General features: G+C 39.8%; 1 protein-coding gene across 4 annotated transcripts in view; it reads left to right on the top strand.

Annotated features, from left to right (window-relative positions):
* NRP1 (neuropilin 1) overlaps nucleotides 1-18,128 on the top strand; it is a 116,730-nt gene that overhangs the window by 41,856 nt on the left and 56,746 nt on the right. For all 4 annotated transcript variants that reach the window (XM_030009748.2, XM_030009746.2, XM_041122402.1 and 1 more), the window contains exons 4-5: nucleotides 5,853-6,034; nucleotides 10,731-10,958. In XM_030009748.2, the coding sequence (XP_029865608.1) occupies nucleotides 5,853-6,034; nucleotides 10,731-10,958 (410 nt within the window). The remainder of the gene's footprint in view (nucleotides 1-5,852; nucleotides 6,035-10,730; nucleotides 10,959-18,128) is intronic.

Raw genomic sequence — 18,128 nt, 5'->3', positions numbered from 1 at the left:
TCACAAAAGATCAATGGAAACAAAGGCCCCCCAAACTGACAGGGATTTCAGTAAATTACAAATCGTTAATCGATTGCAAATTGCGTATTTAAATAGCCAGCATTTTAGAGAACTGTGGGATCCAGATGATATGTTGCCTCCCTTAGGGGGCTTCATCCACATCATGAATCCAGTACAAGCAAAACCAGCTTAAAAGCCTCCTGCCATGGGCACTTGTTCCCACCTCCCCCTTTCTCACAGAGTTTGCACTGGCTGGTTGCTGCTAATTCAACTGTATATGTGTCCACCCTCAGAGAAATGATCTGTTGGGCTTTCTAATAGACTTAAGGAAGAAAGAAAGAGAGAGAGTAAGAAAGAAAAAGAAAGAAAGAAAGGAAGAAAGGAAGGAAGAAAGAATTAAAAAAAAGGTCACTTCGCTCATCCTGTCAAAGGCACATCCACACCAACAGTTGACTTGGCAGGATGGAGAAAGACTTCTCCATTGAGAAGACTGCAGTGTGTTATGGGAGCAAAGAGCCAGGCAGGAATGCACCACGCAGGACTCCATGGCACCAAGCACACTGGGAAAGGGCTAAAAAAGCAAAAAAACCCCCGCAGTTCCCTGCAGTTCCTGTGCCTCCCGGTGCTCAGGGAGTACCCATGCCCTGCTCAGGCCTGGTGGCTTGCTGCAGACACAGCAGTCACCCAGGATCCTCCGAGGGCCACGTGCAGCTTTCACCTCCATCAAGGCGTGTTTTGAGGCCCACGCATGAGGAGTTATATGACCTCCATGTGGATACCTGCATTGACAGTCCCAGCTGCCAGGGAAGGCTGACGTGTCCCCACGGGAGGGGGCAGCCCCTCCAACGCCCATTAGGCAGGTCACCTTGCCAGGGTGGGACACAGGAGGCCCCAGAGAGCAGTCAGGTTGCTTGGGGGCTCAGATGGAGAGCAACCCGACAGACGCTGAGGTTATAGGCAGAAAAACAGCCCTTTTGGGGCCGTGCTTAATTTTTTATTTTTAACAGCATGTACTTCTTTTTCTTGTTGCTAATAAACTGGGTTTAAGGTTGGTGTCCCTCGAGAGCCTGCAGTTCTTAAGCTTTTAGCTCTGGGATACAGATTGCCTTCTGCCACAAGCACCGCAGTAAATCCCACACCTCTAACCCTCAGTCACTAATGGGGCACAAATCCACGGTGCAGAACAACTTGAAACTCTTTATTTAGATTTCCTCTTGCAATGCCTTCTGTTCAGCTAAAATGGAGCCTTCTGAGGAATAAAGAAAAATTCTTTATAAAATAGAGGCAAAAGAAAGATACATACTAAGAAGCAAATTCTCAGAGATAATCTGACCAGGGTGGATAATTTGTGTCAGGGAGAGATTTAGCAGCTTGGTGGAAGAGGAATCAGAGTGATAAAAGAAACAGAGAGGTGGGAAATATTTCATTCTAACAGGTGAATAACTGAAATACTCATAACCACCCTATAGATGCATATCATAGTAGGCTGCAGAAAAATATGGCCTATTCAGATGTAAATTATAGATTTATATGCTTCACTGATTGTTTCATAAGGTTAAATGGCAGATATTTAGATTTCAGCTGAATTCTGCATATGTCTTGGGAAGGAATTTTTTTAGGCAAAAGGCATAAGATCTCACTGCCCTAATAATAGGAAAATGCGTAGAAGCGGAATGTAGCTTGGCAGAGTGGCTGGCTTCAGCAGCAGGCAGGGCTTTCCAGCACTTTCACTTCACTTTCTGCAGTACAACGTGCTATGATGCATTTCAGGGGTCGCCAGCACGTTCAGAAGTGAAACCAGACGTAAGCACTGTTATCACCTACTAGAAACTGGAAATAGAAAATTCACCAAAATCTGTATTCTGCAGCTGTTTATGTTTTTCATTGCCCAGTGCTCATTTTATAGTATTGCTTGGCCTTCTCCTCGAACCCATAACTTAGACTTTCCAAAAAAAAAGCAAGTTTTTTGCAATTCTGTCAAGAGTTTGTAGAGGAATTCTATATTCCCTCATCTTTCCAATGGGAATCTGTCCCAGACATTGTTTTACTGAACCATAAAATTAGGACCATCTAGTAATGGTATGTTCAGACACCAGCTGGGAGGAGTGTGCAAGCTCTGTAGTGCATTTCAGCAGGTCCCCACCTGAGAGACACACACGTTCCTTGCACGCCACAGAGGGTGCAAACAGAAAGCAAACAAAAATGGCATATCCAGAAAGACCCAGACAAGCAAAAAGGGAATGCTTTTTGCATCGTGGCATAGTGGTTCCATGAATGTATCCACTGATTACCCCCTCTTCTGGGCAGGCATCTCCTATTTTCGCACATGAATTTGTGCTCTAGTCTTTCACCTGAAACTACACTCAATGGTTAGCACCATGTTTATATTTACATCTCTGTGCCATAAACCCTAAAGGACTATAACATTACAAGAAATATTTGCCACACCATTGACAGCAGTAACTGAGCGAAGAATTGCCAAGTGGGAAATCCAAATTTGCAAACTCAGTATTCTGGGCTGCGCGCCAAGACTGTCTGGGCGCTGCGGAGGTGACACATTCAGTCTCCTCACAGGGATGCCAATGTGCCAACTGCATCCCTGGCACAGCATCTTCTCTTGACAAACTTATGGAGAAGAACTGCTACCAAGTCCAGAGGGAGATGCAAGCTGCTTTCTGAGCTTCCTTGGCAGCAACTCCATTTTCAAGTTGTGACTGTACTTTCTCCTATTTATGAGAACAGTTGTTTGTGATACACTATGGTCTCTGGTAAGATTTTGAAAAGTGCAAAAATGACAGCAGGACATTGGTTTCCAAGTATAAACTAGTAAAATCCAGAATAATTTCATTTCCCTAAGAAAAAAATAATACAGATACTCATTTACTGCAGCCCAGATATCAGATGTTGCCGCCAGTGTGGGAGAATCCAAATCCATTTGTTAGCTGCCAAGTGAAAGACATGATCCTTAGAATAAGAAGGTTGTAGCACTGATCTCTAAAGCTTCCCCTTTTCAAATCATACTTCATGCCTATTGTCTCACAGCTAAGCCTTTTTCCTGTCTGTCAGTAATTTTTCAAAGCAAAAGAAAAAAACTGAAAAACCCTCCGATCTTCCACAGGGCTGCATGACCTATAACTTGCAAAATCCATTAGAAGACAGCCTTTTAGTAACCAAATTGTGTCATTTACAACTGCACAGCAGCCAGAAAGAGCACCATAAATTACAATTCTGTCACTATAAGGGACAATGGAAAGGTGTGGGCAGGCTATCGCTTAAAGGTAGAAACCTAAGAGAGTGATAGAATTTAATTTGAATATTTTTTTCTGAATTTACTTCATATAATAGCAAAATTGGTACTTACAGGTTAATTTTTTTTTGGCTGTATACAAAAGACTTAGTAAGACTATAGAAGATGGTCTATTTTTAAGGTGTAGCAGAATAAAAATACTGAATTCAAACCTTTGGGCATTTTTCTTTCTTCTTTATACATGAAGTAAAAAAACATGTAAAAATTTGCTTAGCATTTTTAGTTAAAAATTCTCGTATCATTTAATAATTCAGAAATAGGGTTCTTGATATTCATTTGAAAATTTATCTACTGTTGGGGCTCGAGATATGGATGGAGCCTGGGAAACTGGTGAAATAATGTCATCATGGGGAGAAGAGCGAAGACTGTCACTCTGATGCTGTGTTTTTATGTGGTTACTCTTTCTCTTTAAGAAGCAGTTAATTATTTGGAGAAAGGTTATCTTGTTAAAAATTCTCAACATTTGGTTTTTTTTCCCTAAAGTCTAAAAACTAGCAGACTGCATCCCTGAGTACTTCCAATAGGTTTTGCAGGGAACCTAGAGCCGGTATTCTTAAGGATATTTCTAAAGGAAAAAAACAAACAAACAATAAAACCCAAAGAAAAGCAATTCTGAGGTCTTTTTACAAGTCTCCTAACTTTCAAATCCTGTTATACATATAGCATAAAGAAATTACAGAAAGAACAGAAGTCTAATTTGAAAAAATGCAGGCTACTTAAAGTATCTGTAAAATTATCTCAGAAATAAACATTTCCACTTTGTATTTCCACCAATCTGAAATGGGACAGTGAACCTAACTAGCTGAGCAATTGCTACTAGAAAAAACAAATACATAAGAGGAAATGCAGTTAACACAATATTTCACATATGTTAATGCTTACAGTTCCATCAGTGTCAGCTTTATTTTCTACTTGATATACACCAAAGCTGGCACACAATTTTAACTGATGAGGTAATGTCATTTTTAATTTAAGGAGCCTTAAGCCGTCCACTTTAACTAGTGATATCATCTTTGCAGTTGTCTCACGGGGCTTCATGTAAACATAAGTAATGTGCCCTGGACGGTTTGGAGCAGAGTTGTTAAAAATGACATTGGTCATCATGAAGACATTTTTTTCCTTTGATCTCTTTAAAAATGTCAGGCACACTTTATTGTCCTGTCATTTTTACCTCTTCCTTGTATATTAATATGCTTGGAACATTTCAGTGAACATAACAGTAGAATAAAGGTCTAAACAAATTAATGGCAACATTTTAATGTCAGTCGTAGAAGGATAATGAAAAGTAAATGAGATGATTGTCTGGCTAACAGCAACTTGTTAAATAAAACGGCAGCACGGCTGAGACACAAAGACACAGGTGCAGAGAAAAGCCTTTTGCCCAAGTCCAAAAGAGGCCCAGAGCACAGCCCAGGCTCCAAATGCCACCACCTTTTAGGTGAAGATTAAACTGATTCTACAGAGTGTGGCCGCTCCTCCTTCCTGTCTGGGGTCGAGTGAAATCATCTGCTAATAAAACTTAAAAACAGACCTGTCTCCACACCTGCAGCTTCTGCCTCCCTGTGACTTTTATTCTGCTTTGTGTTCTCTTGGCAGGCTCTGTACACCCAGCTGCTGGGCTCTCCTCAGCCCTCTGAAACCAAATGCGTCAGACCAAGCCCTACATGTCGGCATCTCTGGTGACAGGGCTGAGGAACCCTAACGTGACTGTTGCTCCCAGGCAGACTTTTGCTACCGATCATTATTGCATTATTACATGCTTTTCCTCATAAAGTCCTTAGGAATGAAGCAAGTAACCAGGGGAGGATTTAGCCCAGCCTGTTCAGTAATCACATGCTGTACAAGTACGAACATTATAACGTGCACTTCTTGATTCAAATACCTAAGCAAAGATGATTTGTAATGAAACATGTTTTGTCTGAGAAAAAACAAGTGCTGTGACTGATGTGTAGATTTTGTGATTTGCTCCAAACTATTTGTCCAGCTAACAAGGAAAATAACAGATTTTTCTACCACTGATCTGAAACATGGTGGAGTTTTGAACAAAATCTAATGTTTAGGGATTTATTTATTATTCTGTGGACATATGTTTGGAGGACAGCATATGGAAATCAAAGTATTGTTCATAAAGAGCTCCAGCCAAAAAGACATTTTTGAATTCATAACAGAACTTCACAGTTTGAAAAGAATGCTATGCATTATGTATTGATAACAACACTACACAGACAAAGGAACACAATTTAATAATACAGAATTGTGCTCATGAGATTTCCTTTTTTTTTGTTAATTGGTTACTTTAGCTGACATTGTCTGCAAGCATAATGGACACCATTCTTCCTAATAGTTCCATGTTGCCAGATGATGTCTACAGACATAATGTAGTCCATTTTAATTATTTCATTTTGCTTACATCTTTCAGCATAATGCATTTTCCAAGCAAGCTAGCATTTTTCTTGATTATCTATGTTGTGTTATGGTTTCTAAATTAATTAGGTCTCCTTCTTTCCCGGAAGTTAAAAGTTTCTTCCTTCCATTTATCTTCCAGGTATGATTATGTTGAAGTGATTGATGGAGATAATGCTGAAGGACGCTTATGGGGAAAGTACTGTGGAAAAATTGCTCCCCCTCCTTTAGTGTCTTCGGGGCCATATCTTTTTATTAAATTTGTTTCCGACTATGAGACACATGGAGCAGGATTTTCTATCCGTTATGAAGTTTTCAAAAGAGGTGAGAAACAATTCATTGTTATATAGCTCGTAACTTGTGATTTTTGCTTGCATCAAAAAGTTCACCATAATTCTTTGGAATGGGGGGAATGCATGAAAATACTTGGAAGAGAAAATTGTATTACCCTTGTCATTCTAAGGGCATGTATTCAATGGGTGTAAATCATTATGAATCCAGTGGGTCAGCTGCATCTGAGGATTGACTCCTCTGGGTGTAATGTGATAGTCTTCATCAGCTGGTTTTTTGGACCATCTTAAAACCATTATCTTTCTTCCCCATCCCCCACCCCCCCTCCTTTTTTCTTTTTTTTTTTGTGGTAATAATTACTGTATGATTTACAATGTTACTGCCTTAACAGCACTGTAACCTTCTGAGTCCCTGACTTATTTTGGTTAGTGTTTTGCTCTGCATTCCCAAGAGATGGCTGTGGGCTCAGAAAGGACCAGAGTACACATGGGCAGCAGATGATGTTGCTGTTGCTTTCTTTCACAAATCATGTTTGGGAGGTAAAGGAGAGGAGAAGCTCGCACTGTTCACAGGCATGACCTGCTGGATTCTTGTGCCAGGAGTTCAGTACTGGTGAGCACAGATAGCTGTATGGGGCACAGAGAAAGCCCAGAGAAACAGACAGTCCCGGATTAACCAGATCTATAGACAGTCCCTCTTTGATAACTCTTTTTCTGAGTCAATAGCTAGAAGGGCAGTAAGATCTTTTTTTTTTGGCATACACCTTCCCTATAGCGGGTTGGAGATAAATAATTCATATATTCCATGCCTAGAGAATACAGGACCAAAACTCATAATATATAAAAAGACAATAAACTTAACTTTATAGAAAAAAACCCGACTTCAACATCAATGTTTAGGTCTATATTCAAAAAAGCAGCTCAAAACTCCAAATTTCCAATGCACACCACTCCCAGATAGTGCCCCATTTTCAGAAGCAGTTCAAGTCCTTTTAACACACCTAAACCAGAGCCAGATTTTCAGCTGCATTCAGCACACTGTTAATGAGGAGAAGCACAGTAGTGAAGTTTTTTTTCTATTGCATGCTATTGCTGCTCTGCACAGTGCTAACTGGGGCCACAGACTTCTTGTTCACCATCTTCCCTGTCTGTAAATCCACTCTTGGCTCCCAGAAATTCTTTTGGTGACCTTCAGGGTCACATTTTTTGAAAGAACTCAGCATCCAAATGACACCAAGCTTTCCTGAAAAAATATGTCTATTTATTTTCATGTCTTTAGGTGGCTAAACTCTTGAAACTGTGTCCTGACATTTCTCAGTGCTTATGTATTCAGTACCATCTTTCGTAAAGAACAAGGATGAAACACAAGAAGAAGTGAAAGAATGACTTCTGAAACAATCTATATTAGCAACTGAGTGTTTTCAAGAAAAAAGCTTTTATTTATTTCCTAATAGTGTAGTGGCAACTCAGAGCTCTGACAGGAACATTGTGTTTATTTCCTTGTTTGATCATTTACATCTCTCAGTGATATACATTAACCATGTTAAGATGGCATTATGAATGTGATTTTACACACACAGAAGTCAAGAAACTCAAAATTATGGCTCCCAGAGCAACTTTAAGTCTAGTTCATTCCACATAAACTGTATATTAAGGCAGGAAAGTTATCACCAGGTACAGTGTTAGAAAATGCTGTGTGTACACAAAGGATGCAAGTTGCAGTTGCTGTGGGAACACAGCCCTTTTTAACTTCTGAGTTAATGCATACATGCTATTCCAAATTTACATTTTAATATCTGTACCTAATAAAGCTGACCAGTTCACCCTGTTACACAGGTGAAGCTCAGTTGCTCACACTAGGCTAATATGCTTTGTTTTAGCATATTCGCAACTCAGCTCATCATTTCCCAGGTGTGAGAAGTATTAAAATGATCCCAGGCTCAAGGCCCTGTGGTGCTGAGCTGAAGGCTGAGCTGCATTCCAGCACACAGTATATTTTTGCCCATTGTTCCTGTGAGACCATCCTTAGTTTTTGAAAAGAAAAACTGCATTACGCTACCTGTGTCCTAAGCTGAATTCTAAACCTGATGCTTAAAATGCTGCACGCCGTGGAAATTGTAAGGAGAGACCAGCACACATAATGACTCTGATAAATGAAGTATGGGCTTTGAGAGTAGGAGCTGCCTTTACTTCTCATCCAGCTCCTTAGCCAGAAAGACACTGAAGAAGTTGAATTCCAGACTAAAACATGAAATGCATATTGCCCAACATTTAGCCCATCTGAAATGTTCATCATTTTGGCTTCGACAGCCAGCCTATCTTAGGATGGATGAGTAGCCTGTTCACTAGAAGAGGATCTACATGGTTCACATTCAACATTCCTAACTTTAGTCAACTAAATGGTGTAAAATGAAAGAAAAGACAGTGTCAACCAAGAAGGCAAATGATCTTCTGGCTCAGTGACACCTACAGAGAGCAAATGAAATTATCCCCAATGTCAACTCTTTCTCTTTCTTTGCTCTCTCTATTGCCTCCTCTCTCTCTTTCCTTCAGCTCATATCTCTTCACATGTAGATATGAGATGCATACATGAGTTTCTCCACTTCGGAAGTATCTATTCTTTCGGGTCCCTGCTAGAACCTTTTCTGCCAGTTTTCCATGAAGATCGCCCCATGGACCTCCTCATAACCTCAGTATTGATTTAAATCCTGGAGCTTCTTCACAGTGTCAATAAAGGGTCAGAATCTGTGGAGGGTATTTTAGTGAGGCAGCTCTTTTGAAAACAGTTTTTGTTTCTTGCACCAGATTGACTTGAACGTGTTTAAAATAAAGCAAGCTGGTATTGAGATACCATGTGTGAGTGTAAGGAGCCTGACGATCATGCACTCACAGAGCCAGGATCTGGCTGTATTTAATAAAGCAATAATGATCCTGGCTTACATTTTATATTGCATCTTTTATTGGATTCCAAGAGGAGCACAGAGCACTTTATGCTATGAATGGCACAGCAAAGCTATTTTATCCTGGAACAGCAGCTACTGGTGGGAGTGAGGAGCAACAACCAGAATATAACCCTCCCATACATGACAAGGAGACAAGGGAATGACAGGGAGAGAAGAGAAATATCCGACTAATGTGTAAGGGGGCGATTTAATTATAGGCAAAATGTAATTTCCCAAATTGGAATGGGTCAGGTTACGTGAGCATTAATATCTACATCTTCCAAAATATGCCATGAAGTGTTCTGAATATTGATGTGATAGCTCAAGCATTTCCTATCAGTGTCTGTTGAAGGACAAAAATACCTGAACTGATTAAATGCAGTCAGACCTCTCTCTTGCATGCTGAATTTAGCTGGGATGTGGCCAGATCTGTGGGGGGTAATAATGTTTGGCACATTAACAAGGAAAACATTTTCTATGGTGAAATAAGAGTATTCATATATGCAACAAGCCAGACTGTTTTCCTTCAATGATCTGTGTTAAGCATTGGAAATCCTCTAAGGCTCCTGACTACGGTCTCTAAGGATGCTGGGCATCCTCATCCAAATTGAAACCTCGTACACACTCATCCTCCAACACAGACCTGCCTGTTGCAACCAAAGTGTGTTGCCTGTGTCTTTCCTCTACTCCATGTCTGAAGACCTTCATCTGAGTCATCCTACTCAAACTCCCCAGGTCAGCTGCTATCCACCAATGCCCCAAATCCTGTAAAATACTTTCCATTAAATTCAGAATGTCAAAAGTCAGAGAGGGTTACCTATGCTGACCTTGTGGGAGGATGTGTGGGCAGTGCCTGCGGCTGACTTCTGAGCACACCTGCAGATGTGGGATCCACAGAGAGGATTCCTGAGGGACCTAAATAAAGGAGAAATGCAATCTGTCAACAAGAGAGGGACTCCAGTTTTAGTCCCCTGTATTCACAAAGGCAAATCCAGTGATCTGGCCTTTTATATCCTTGCATTGTTACTGCCACTCTCCTGTTCCACCAAGAGCCCTGTTTGGAGCATCCCATTATGCCATGGTGGGGACATCGGGGAAAGCTGGTGTGTCAACATTGACATTAGGTGACTTCTAGCAACACTGCCTATAATCACACAGTTTATCATGCCTGCACTAACAGCAACATTTTACTGGTGCACCTGTGTCAACACCACTCAGAATGAGTCACTCACCCTTGGTATATGTACGAATTACCTTTCACATTTAGTTTGTCAAGGAGGCATAGGTCACATCTGGCAGAGTTACTGAGTCAGTGCTCCAGGAATCTGAAACCACTACTCCCTCTACTGAATTCACTCACCCGCTTTTGTAAAAAATTCTATTTCACCAATAAAAGCCTGTCAGACGTAAGATTTAAAGATTTGAGCTTGAAGGGGCTATAATTATTTCTCTAGGGCTCTGTCGAGATTTCTGCAGCTTAGACTTTCATTGTTCCCACATGACTTTGTATTTGTCATAATTTTTTCTAGAGCTGGTACAAGTTTTCATATTGTTCCATACAAATTGAAAATTGGAGATCAGACAGTATATGCGAATTGCGTTTAAAACCTGACTATCAATAATAGGAACAAGCTGGCTGAATGATTAATGCAGCGATTAAAATGAGGTGTTTCATTGAAAAGCCACCTTTGCTGCTGGAGAGACAATACAATCTAATTTGTTTTCCAGCTAACTACTTTGCTTAGTAGCATAGTGTTAACCCAGGTGATTTTTCTCTTTCTCTTACAGGACCTGAATGTTCCAGAAACTTTACTGCATCAAGTGGAGTGATAAAGTCCCCCGGATTCCCTGAAAAATATCCCAATAGCCTTGAATGCACTTATATTATCTTTGCACCAAAGATGTCAGAGATTATACTGGAATTTGAAAGCTTTGAGCTAGAACCTGATTCAAATACTCCAGGGGGAGCATTCTGTCGCTACGACCGGTTGGAAATCTGGGATGGATTCCCTGATGGTAAGAGAAAAATGGACTGTGAAACGCATAACCATTACTCTGTAGTGGGCTGCAGAAGGCATATTCTCATTTTTTTAAATGTCATAGTACAGAGGTCCTTGCTTGATTTATATGAAATGAGTTGAATTAAAAAGAAATGGGGAAAATGTTCTGTAAATTCATTCAGTAAAGCATATCACAGTGTGAATGATTTTTTTATGAAATATGTTTAATTTTGAACAGTTGGCTTGGGTGAAACCTCTGTTTTTAGAGGGAATATGTGATGGACCTCTTACGCTAAAATAAATTAAATATGAAGCCTCATAATCGGTCCCCAAACTTTCACAGCTAACACATTGTGCAAAAATTTCCAACTTGCGCAGACTGGACTTCAGGTACTAACCCTCCAGCTTGTGGAGGAACCGGGTTACAGACCAGCTGTCAAAGCAGAGAATTTCTTTGCCAGAGAAAACGTGGTGTCCATACAATTGAAATCATAGTGACTAAATGATTACCCAGGTCAGTAAACAGTCACTGAGTTATTCATTCCAGGTAGCTTTGGTGATTGGGCTCTGGTGTCTCTTCCAGCAGTATAAGCAAATCCAAATGTTTTATCTTAATTTGTTCATTTATAATCTCTGATTAGCTGGGTACATATGTCAGGGTGGGTGTGTTGGGCACCCTTCTGGAGCATACTTCTCTGCCATCTCAGTAATTTTCCACTTAGCTGTTGACCACACTTGACCTTGTGAAAATTCACTAAGTGCATAGCTACATATTAGCTAAGCCTATAGAGCCAGTGAGCCCTCATTTCACCCTCTGCCCAATCTCATATCCCTGTTTTACACTGAGACTGATGAACAAAATAGCTGCATGATTTCTCTATTTTTTTCATATATGGCAACGGGTCCGCAAGATCCAAGTCCCCTCTGGGTAGGGCAGCCATGTACCAGTTCTCCAAGGACCCCAGCTTGATAGGCTGCAGCTCCAGCCTAAAAGGGATGTTCAAGCTGAACACCTAACCTTACAGTGCCCAAATGCCTATATGAATTCTGCAAACAGCTATGTAAAACTGATTGTTTGTGATGCCTTTTTCACTGTTTCTATGTATGGCACAAGCTGATAAAGAGAAGCATCTTGAAGCTGTCCTTTTTCTTCTTAATTTTGTAACTTGTAGCAAAACTCAACGACTGAAGATTTATGTTGTTTGTGTTGGGCACTAATTACAGCTATTTCAGTTTTCCACTGATGTGATAACCCACATTAATAGATATTTTCTTTGCTCTTATGAACAGCAGTGGCAGTTTCTACAAACTGTTAATCCTACATTAATATTTCATTTAAATGAAAACATGTAACTTAAGGAACATATTTTAATAACACATTTAAACTTGCCTTTTTTCCTGGATAAATCCCCAATATAATTTTAATTAAAGCTTTTATTGATGTTGCAGTAAATAGGTATGTGCTTTTTAATGTATATTTGTTTTTTCTTTTTGTTTTATGCTTAATGGGTTTATCATGACTCTTTTCAATACACTCCAATAAATAGTGAAGAAAGAGCCATAACAGTAGCTGAAAGACTATTTAGTATTTGATGCCTCAGTTAGGAAAACAGTATTGTAACACTACAATAATGATGTCTGGAACATTTAATAATAGGTTTATTTGTACATAGGCCAAATCTGTCCAAGCTGAATTCCTGTAGAACTTGCATTCAAACTGACATGTGAAAAGATGATCCAATCCATCAATTTATGTGTAATATTACCAAAAAGAAATGCATTATTGTTAGTGTCAGAGGGTTTCAAAGCGGTAATTTCCTGGTTCAAGAAAGTGACTGAGCCATACTGAAGAGCAATTAACAACAGGCATTATCAGCCTTCCAATTCCCTCACAAACTGTCTAAACCCAAAATGATCCTGACATCCAATAAGAGTGTTTACATGTTTATAAATATTCAACTGAATTTGTAGACTAGAAAGAAATGTTTTCTTAGATACAAACTGTTGGAGGTTGCGGCAGTTGTAGGGAAATGTTTGGTGCATCATTTCACTGTAGGACGATCCTTAGCCAGCAGTCAGTCTCTCTTGGTTAACTTAACACTGCAAAGGCAGAGAGAATGTGATTGCTTCTCTATAAATGCATCACAGGATGAGTCCCTGGGAGGGAGAAGAATTATTTCAACCAAAGAGCAAAGCTGACACAGGAAACCACTGGTATAACCTGGCCATAAACTGAAGATAGATAGAAATTAAAAGTTTCTAGACATCCAAAAGAGAGTATCCAGATAATCTTGGGGGAAAAAAGAGAAAAAAAAAAAATTAGAGAAAGGAAGGCAAAATAAATCTAACTTGCATCCACATGGAAGTAGTAAATTTTTGAAAAATATTAGACAGTAGGGTTGCCTTTCATGAAGGGATGCTCACCCAGGGTGAGTCTTTCAGCCATTTGTCCATTTCCCTTTAGTCCGTGAAAAAATATTCTAAAGCTACATCTACACTATTAACTAAAACAGGGCCAAGGAATGCTTGTGTGTACTTAATTGCTGGCATACTCCCTCGCACTATTTTAGCCCACGTCGGTTTGCCCTTTCCCAAGCAACTCCTAAGCAGGGTTTGGAGGACAGCGAAAGCCGGAGGTCATTCCCAACAGGCACATTGGACACAGCCATCCTGCTTCAGAGAGAAGAGCCCTATGGGAGCGAGCTGTGTCACACTGTTAGTCTGGTGCCAGGAACAGTCCCTGACCACTGGCTGCAGGTCCAGAGGCCGGTCCCTGGCCTGCTCTACTTAGTGATATAGACATAGCTGTAAAAAAGGAAGCTATTTTGCTTTGTTACACGGCATTGCTGCTCACATGCCCAGTAGTGTTAGAGGTTAAAGCCGCCATTGCACCGCACTCATAAACATGAAGTAGAAGGATTTTTTAGATGTTTAGAAAAAATGTATATTCTTCAGTTCAAAACCCTTGCTCCACAGCAACACAGCTGTGGTTCACCAGCATGATGGCAGTTCTTTAATAGGACACAGAGAACAGTTCGATGGAAAATAGTTGTGGCCGCAACCAGGGCAGAATTAGATGGACAGCCCCCTGAACATGTTGCCCTCACCCAACTCTGGAAACCAGGCATCAACGTTTGAGTCAGGCACTGTCAGTCCCCCTGTTCTCAGCAGGGAACAGCACCCCACTCTGATCTGTCGCAGACACCTACTTTAGGGTGCAGTTAATGGACCTCTGGAGATTCTTATCTCATTGACTGTACTGGGAGCTATGGATCTCTAACTCAGACAGCAAATTTAGATACCTAAGTTAGAGCAGATGAAACCCAACATAAGTGGAAAATGTTTTCACTGTAGAATTTGATCAGCTACAGTCACTAGAGATCAGCAGGAAATGAATATGCTGTTTTCTACAGTTGTGATTTTTTTGTTTCCTTACTTCCTCAAAAAAGCAAAAAAAGAGAAATGTTCTCTTAAACAAATTTTCACAATGATGTTTAAAAGGATATGTCAAAATCAGTATGCTCCCATTTACATTTTCCTTTTACGTAATTGCCATTTTTTCTGATGGAAAACAATTTTCTGTTAGACAGTTTGCCAGCAACTATAACAGTCATTCACAAAGACGTTAACCGTGAAATGCTCTGTCACAATCACGGAGCCCTCAGCCTACCTGGTTGTCCTTTTAGTGGATTGAATCTGGCAAGTGCTGAGTACCTGTGTCTTGATTCTGCAAAACATGTGCTTATCCTTGAAGCATGTGAGCAGTTAGATTGACTTCAAAAAGAATTCACCAAGGACACTTATGGATCTGAAGTTAAACACTGGTGTAAAAGTGTTTTGCTGGTTCAGGAGGGGAATGGTAGGCATTCAGGAATGCCTCAAACCTGGCATTTTGTTTCTGCATAACTGCATGCCAAGGGCACCCTTTGGTCTCTTTAAAACAAAGCAATAAGTGAAACAAAACCTGTTGGAGAATATTCGGGAACTACAGGTGTACATTACAAATATTGTGCAGAAAATGGACCATGGTTTGAAGGAGATAACAGGTAGAGTTAGAGCAGGAGAGTGAGTAGATCACAGAATAAAAATATGTGATTTTGCATGAATAAACTAGACTCCAAAAATTTCTTTGCCCAAGGCACAAATATACCTCAGCCTGCCTCGGCTGAGAAAAGTCCATTGATGATTTTTAAGAAAAATAGCCCACTCAAAATGAGGACTAGCTTAAGTGATGAATTGCACATATTCATCATGCAGCTCTCTTTGAAGCTCTATAGACTGTCTGCTAGGGGCTCAAAAGTAATTTTAAAAAGTTTACATATGGCTTGAGAACCACAGGCTAAGCATTGCTGCTTCGGTCAATACCACAAGAGCTTCCACTGAATTACAGAGCAAAACAGAATGCTTCAGTCTTTAACATCAGTGCAAATGAAGGTTGCTATTAATCTAAGTGGGTTTCCCCTCTGTTGTGGTTGCTTTCTACACTCTTGTGAGAAACTATTAAGATACAAGAGCATAAACAAGCTTAGTGTAGGTTAATAGTGGACTGTGAGGATGGGATTCATTTTTCAGTTCTTTTCTCTTTAGCATCCTAAATTGTGTGCAAATGTTTTGTCAATAGCAATCATACTGCTGTGAAAATACTGTCCACAGCACACCAGCATATTTTTAAAGACCAGCTTTAAAATTCAGTAAAATGGCTAGTTAACATGACATTTCTTTTAATATTTTAGAAGTCTGATATACCATATTTCCTTGCTTGTGTTTTGTTGGGGTTCTTTTAACTGAATTCCAAAAGCTAAGATTTCAACTGGATGGGCAAATGTGTATTTCAAAAAGTCTCAAAATTTCCTGATACGGATAATCTTTGTCCAGAAGGGCAAACACTAGAAAAGAAAAGATTTAATAAGGATAAGGTTTCTATTTAGTCTTAAACCGCCAGCCATATTCTATATGTTCCACACTCAGATCTGTAAACCTTCAAACATACATATTAAGAATAATCAAGGATTTATTCAAGTTCTAAAATTAGATTCTGCATTTTGGGAAAAGCTTGCAAAACAGGTTTCTTAGTTGCCCCTCCATCTTTTAACCTGAAAGTTACCCAGGTTTCCTCTATATCATACTATGCCGGTGGAAAGAAGAGCCAAGGTCCCAGAAATAGCTACAGCATGGGCAGTCAAATGAAGTAGCTGGCTCACTGAAATGTCTTGTTCTGTGGGTAATGTAGAAGTGTCCTTCACTGAGGACATTTCCAAGTGACTTATATTTGAAGTCAGCCTTCCTGGAGGATGCTGACAAAGCAACATGATGGTCTACAGGTAGATGTTGCAAAGACCTTTCTGGGCCTAATGACTTTTCAGCACCTGCCGCCCTAAAATTCCCATTTGGAACTGTATATGGTCTATTATGAAAGCCCATCTCGGTTCGTAAGGAAGGGTCAGGAAGATGGTAAAAAAAAAAGCAGTAGCATCATCTACCTAAGCAGACAGCAGTATCATCCCCTGAATGATTGCTCAGATGGTGTTCCCCACACAGCATTTATTTGATGTGGTGACACCTGAAACATTTGATAATTTATTGTCGTTCAACAGTTTTCAAGACTTGAATGGAAAAAAGGAGAACTTTATGTTAGCTATTTATGTAAGAAGAATAAGAATATCTATTTCATCGAGCTCTGCTTAGATCAATACCATATTAGCTCAGTAGGCTAAGGTTTACATGTTGTGCAAAAGAATTCAATACCTCTTTGTGTCATATTCTGCAAGTTTTTGGCTCTTGCATCTACATAGCTAGCAAAGGGAACAGTACTGTGACAGCAGGGCCAATCTGTAGAAGACTGAAATGCAGAATCACTAAATATGTCTTAAAAATTATAAACCAGTGAGTCATGGGGAATCTTAAAGCCTGTCTGCTTTAAACAAAGTTCTCTTCTGTTTGTCATTTCAAAGAGGCTTCCCTACAGGAAATGGGAGGAGGGAGGCTCAGAGTGCCATAACATGGTGGCCTTATCCTCCTTATTTTCTTGCAGTTCAGAGCAGCATCAACAGCTATGATGCTGAAAGCCATCATGGGAAAGAGCAGGATCAGAGCTGTTTGCACATAGAAAATGCAAAAGCAAAAAAAAAAAAAAAACCACCACCAAATCTGCAGCAATTGGAGTGGGGGCATTATTTTGTGGTTTTAAAAAGCCACTAATAGTAACAGTCTAAAACAACTTTCTCACTCCAAATAATAAAACTGTAAAGCTTTAATGTTTTCTAGTATGAGGAAGAATTCAACTCATATCCTCTATAGGGTGTTTCATTCTATCAATACTGCATTGAACAACCCTGGTGGAAAGGGGCTGAACAGGCAGGTATTTTAAATGCCATGGGATTGCCAAGGCAACTGAAGACTAACTATGGCCAGAATATGGATAGAAAAGCACATGCTGGCAGCAAGAGCTATAACATCTGAGCCCCATCTTTCTGGCAACTCTAGGGCCTTACAGAAATGTGTAGCTTACATAATAAAGTTATTCCAAGCTGGAACTGTTTTACTTGCTGGAAAATGCCAATAAATGACTACAAAATTATGTTAGCTAAGGATTTTCTTCGAACTGTGAATAATTAGGATATATAAACACATTCTATTTTAAACTGAAAGTGAAATGGACTTCCTAGAGAAATGACAAGGTGTTAATTTAAGCCTGGAAAGCCAGTGGTGTAAGCATTAGAATGACATCTTATGATTATTTTCATGATTGACTCCATGGATGGGTTTCAGCATTATCTTTCCATATTGTTTGTAAGCACAGACGTACCACTATTCCACAACCTAGGGACCTATCTGTAGGGAATGCTCAAGTGCTAGAAGGCCACATATGTTGGTTGCAAACTGAGTAGCTTAATTAAGGAAAAAGATTATCTCACTGCACAGGAAATCCAGAAAAATATCAGGAATTGGTTTATACATTATTAACACTGAGACAGATCATGTATGTGTGTATGTGTGTGTGTTCTATGACTGGAGATATACTTAAGAAATCCTTGCTCTTTTGAAAGGATTAATATATCCTCTTGAATTCTTTTACAGTATTCTTTAATATCGAGCATATGGGCAAAAGATCTGTGAGGGTGTGCTGAAAGGCTAAATAGGAGGGCATAAAGAGTCATTGGTCATAGTCTCAACATGAGTGCAAAAA

This window comes from Aquila chrysaetos, chromosome 3 (assembly GCF_900496995.4).
Source record: "Aquila chrysaetos chrysaetos chromosome 3, bAquChr1.4, whole genome shotgun sequence".
NCBI lineage: Eukaryota > Metazoa > Chordata > Aves > Accipitriformes > Accipitridae > Aquila > Aquila chrysaetos.
This window is presented reverse-complemented; position numbering and strand designations above follow the sequence as displayed.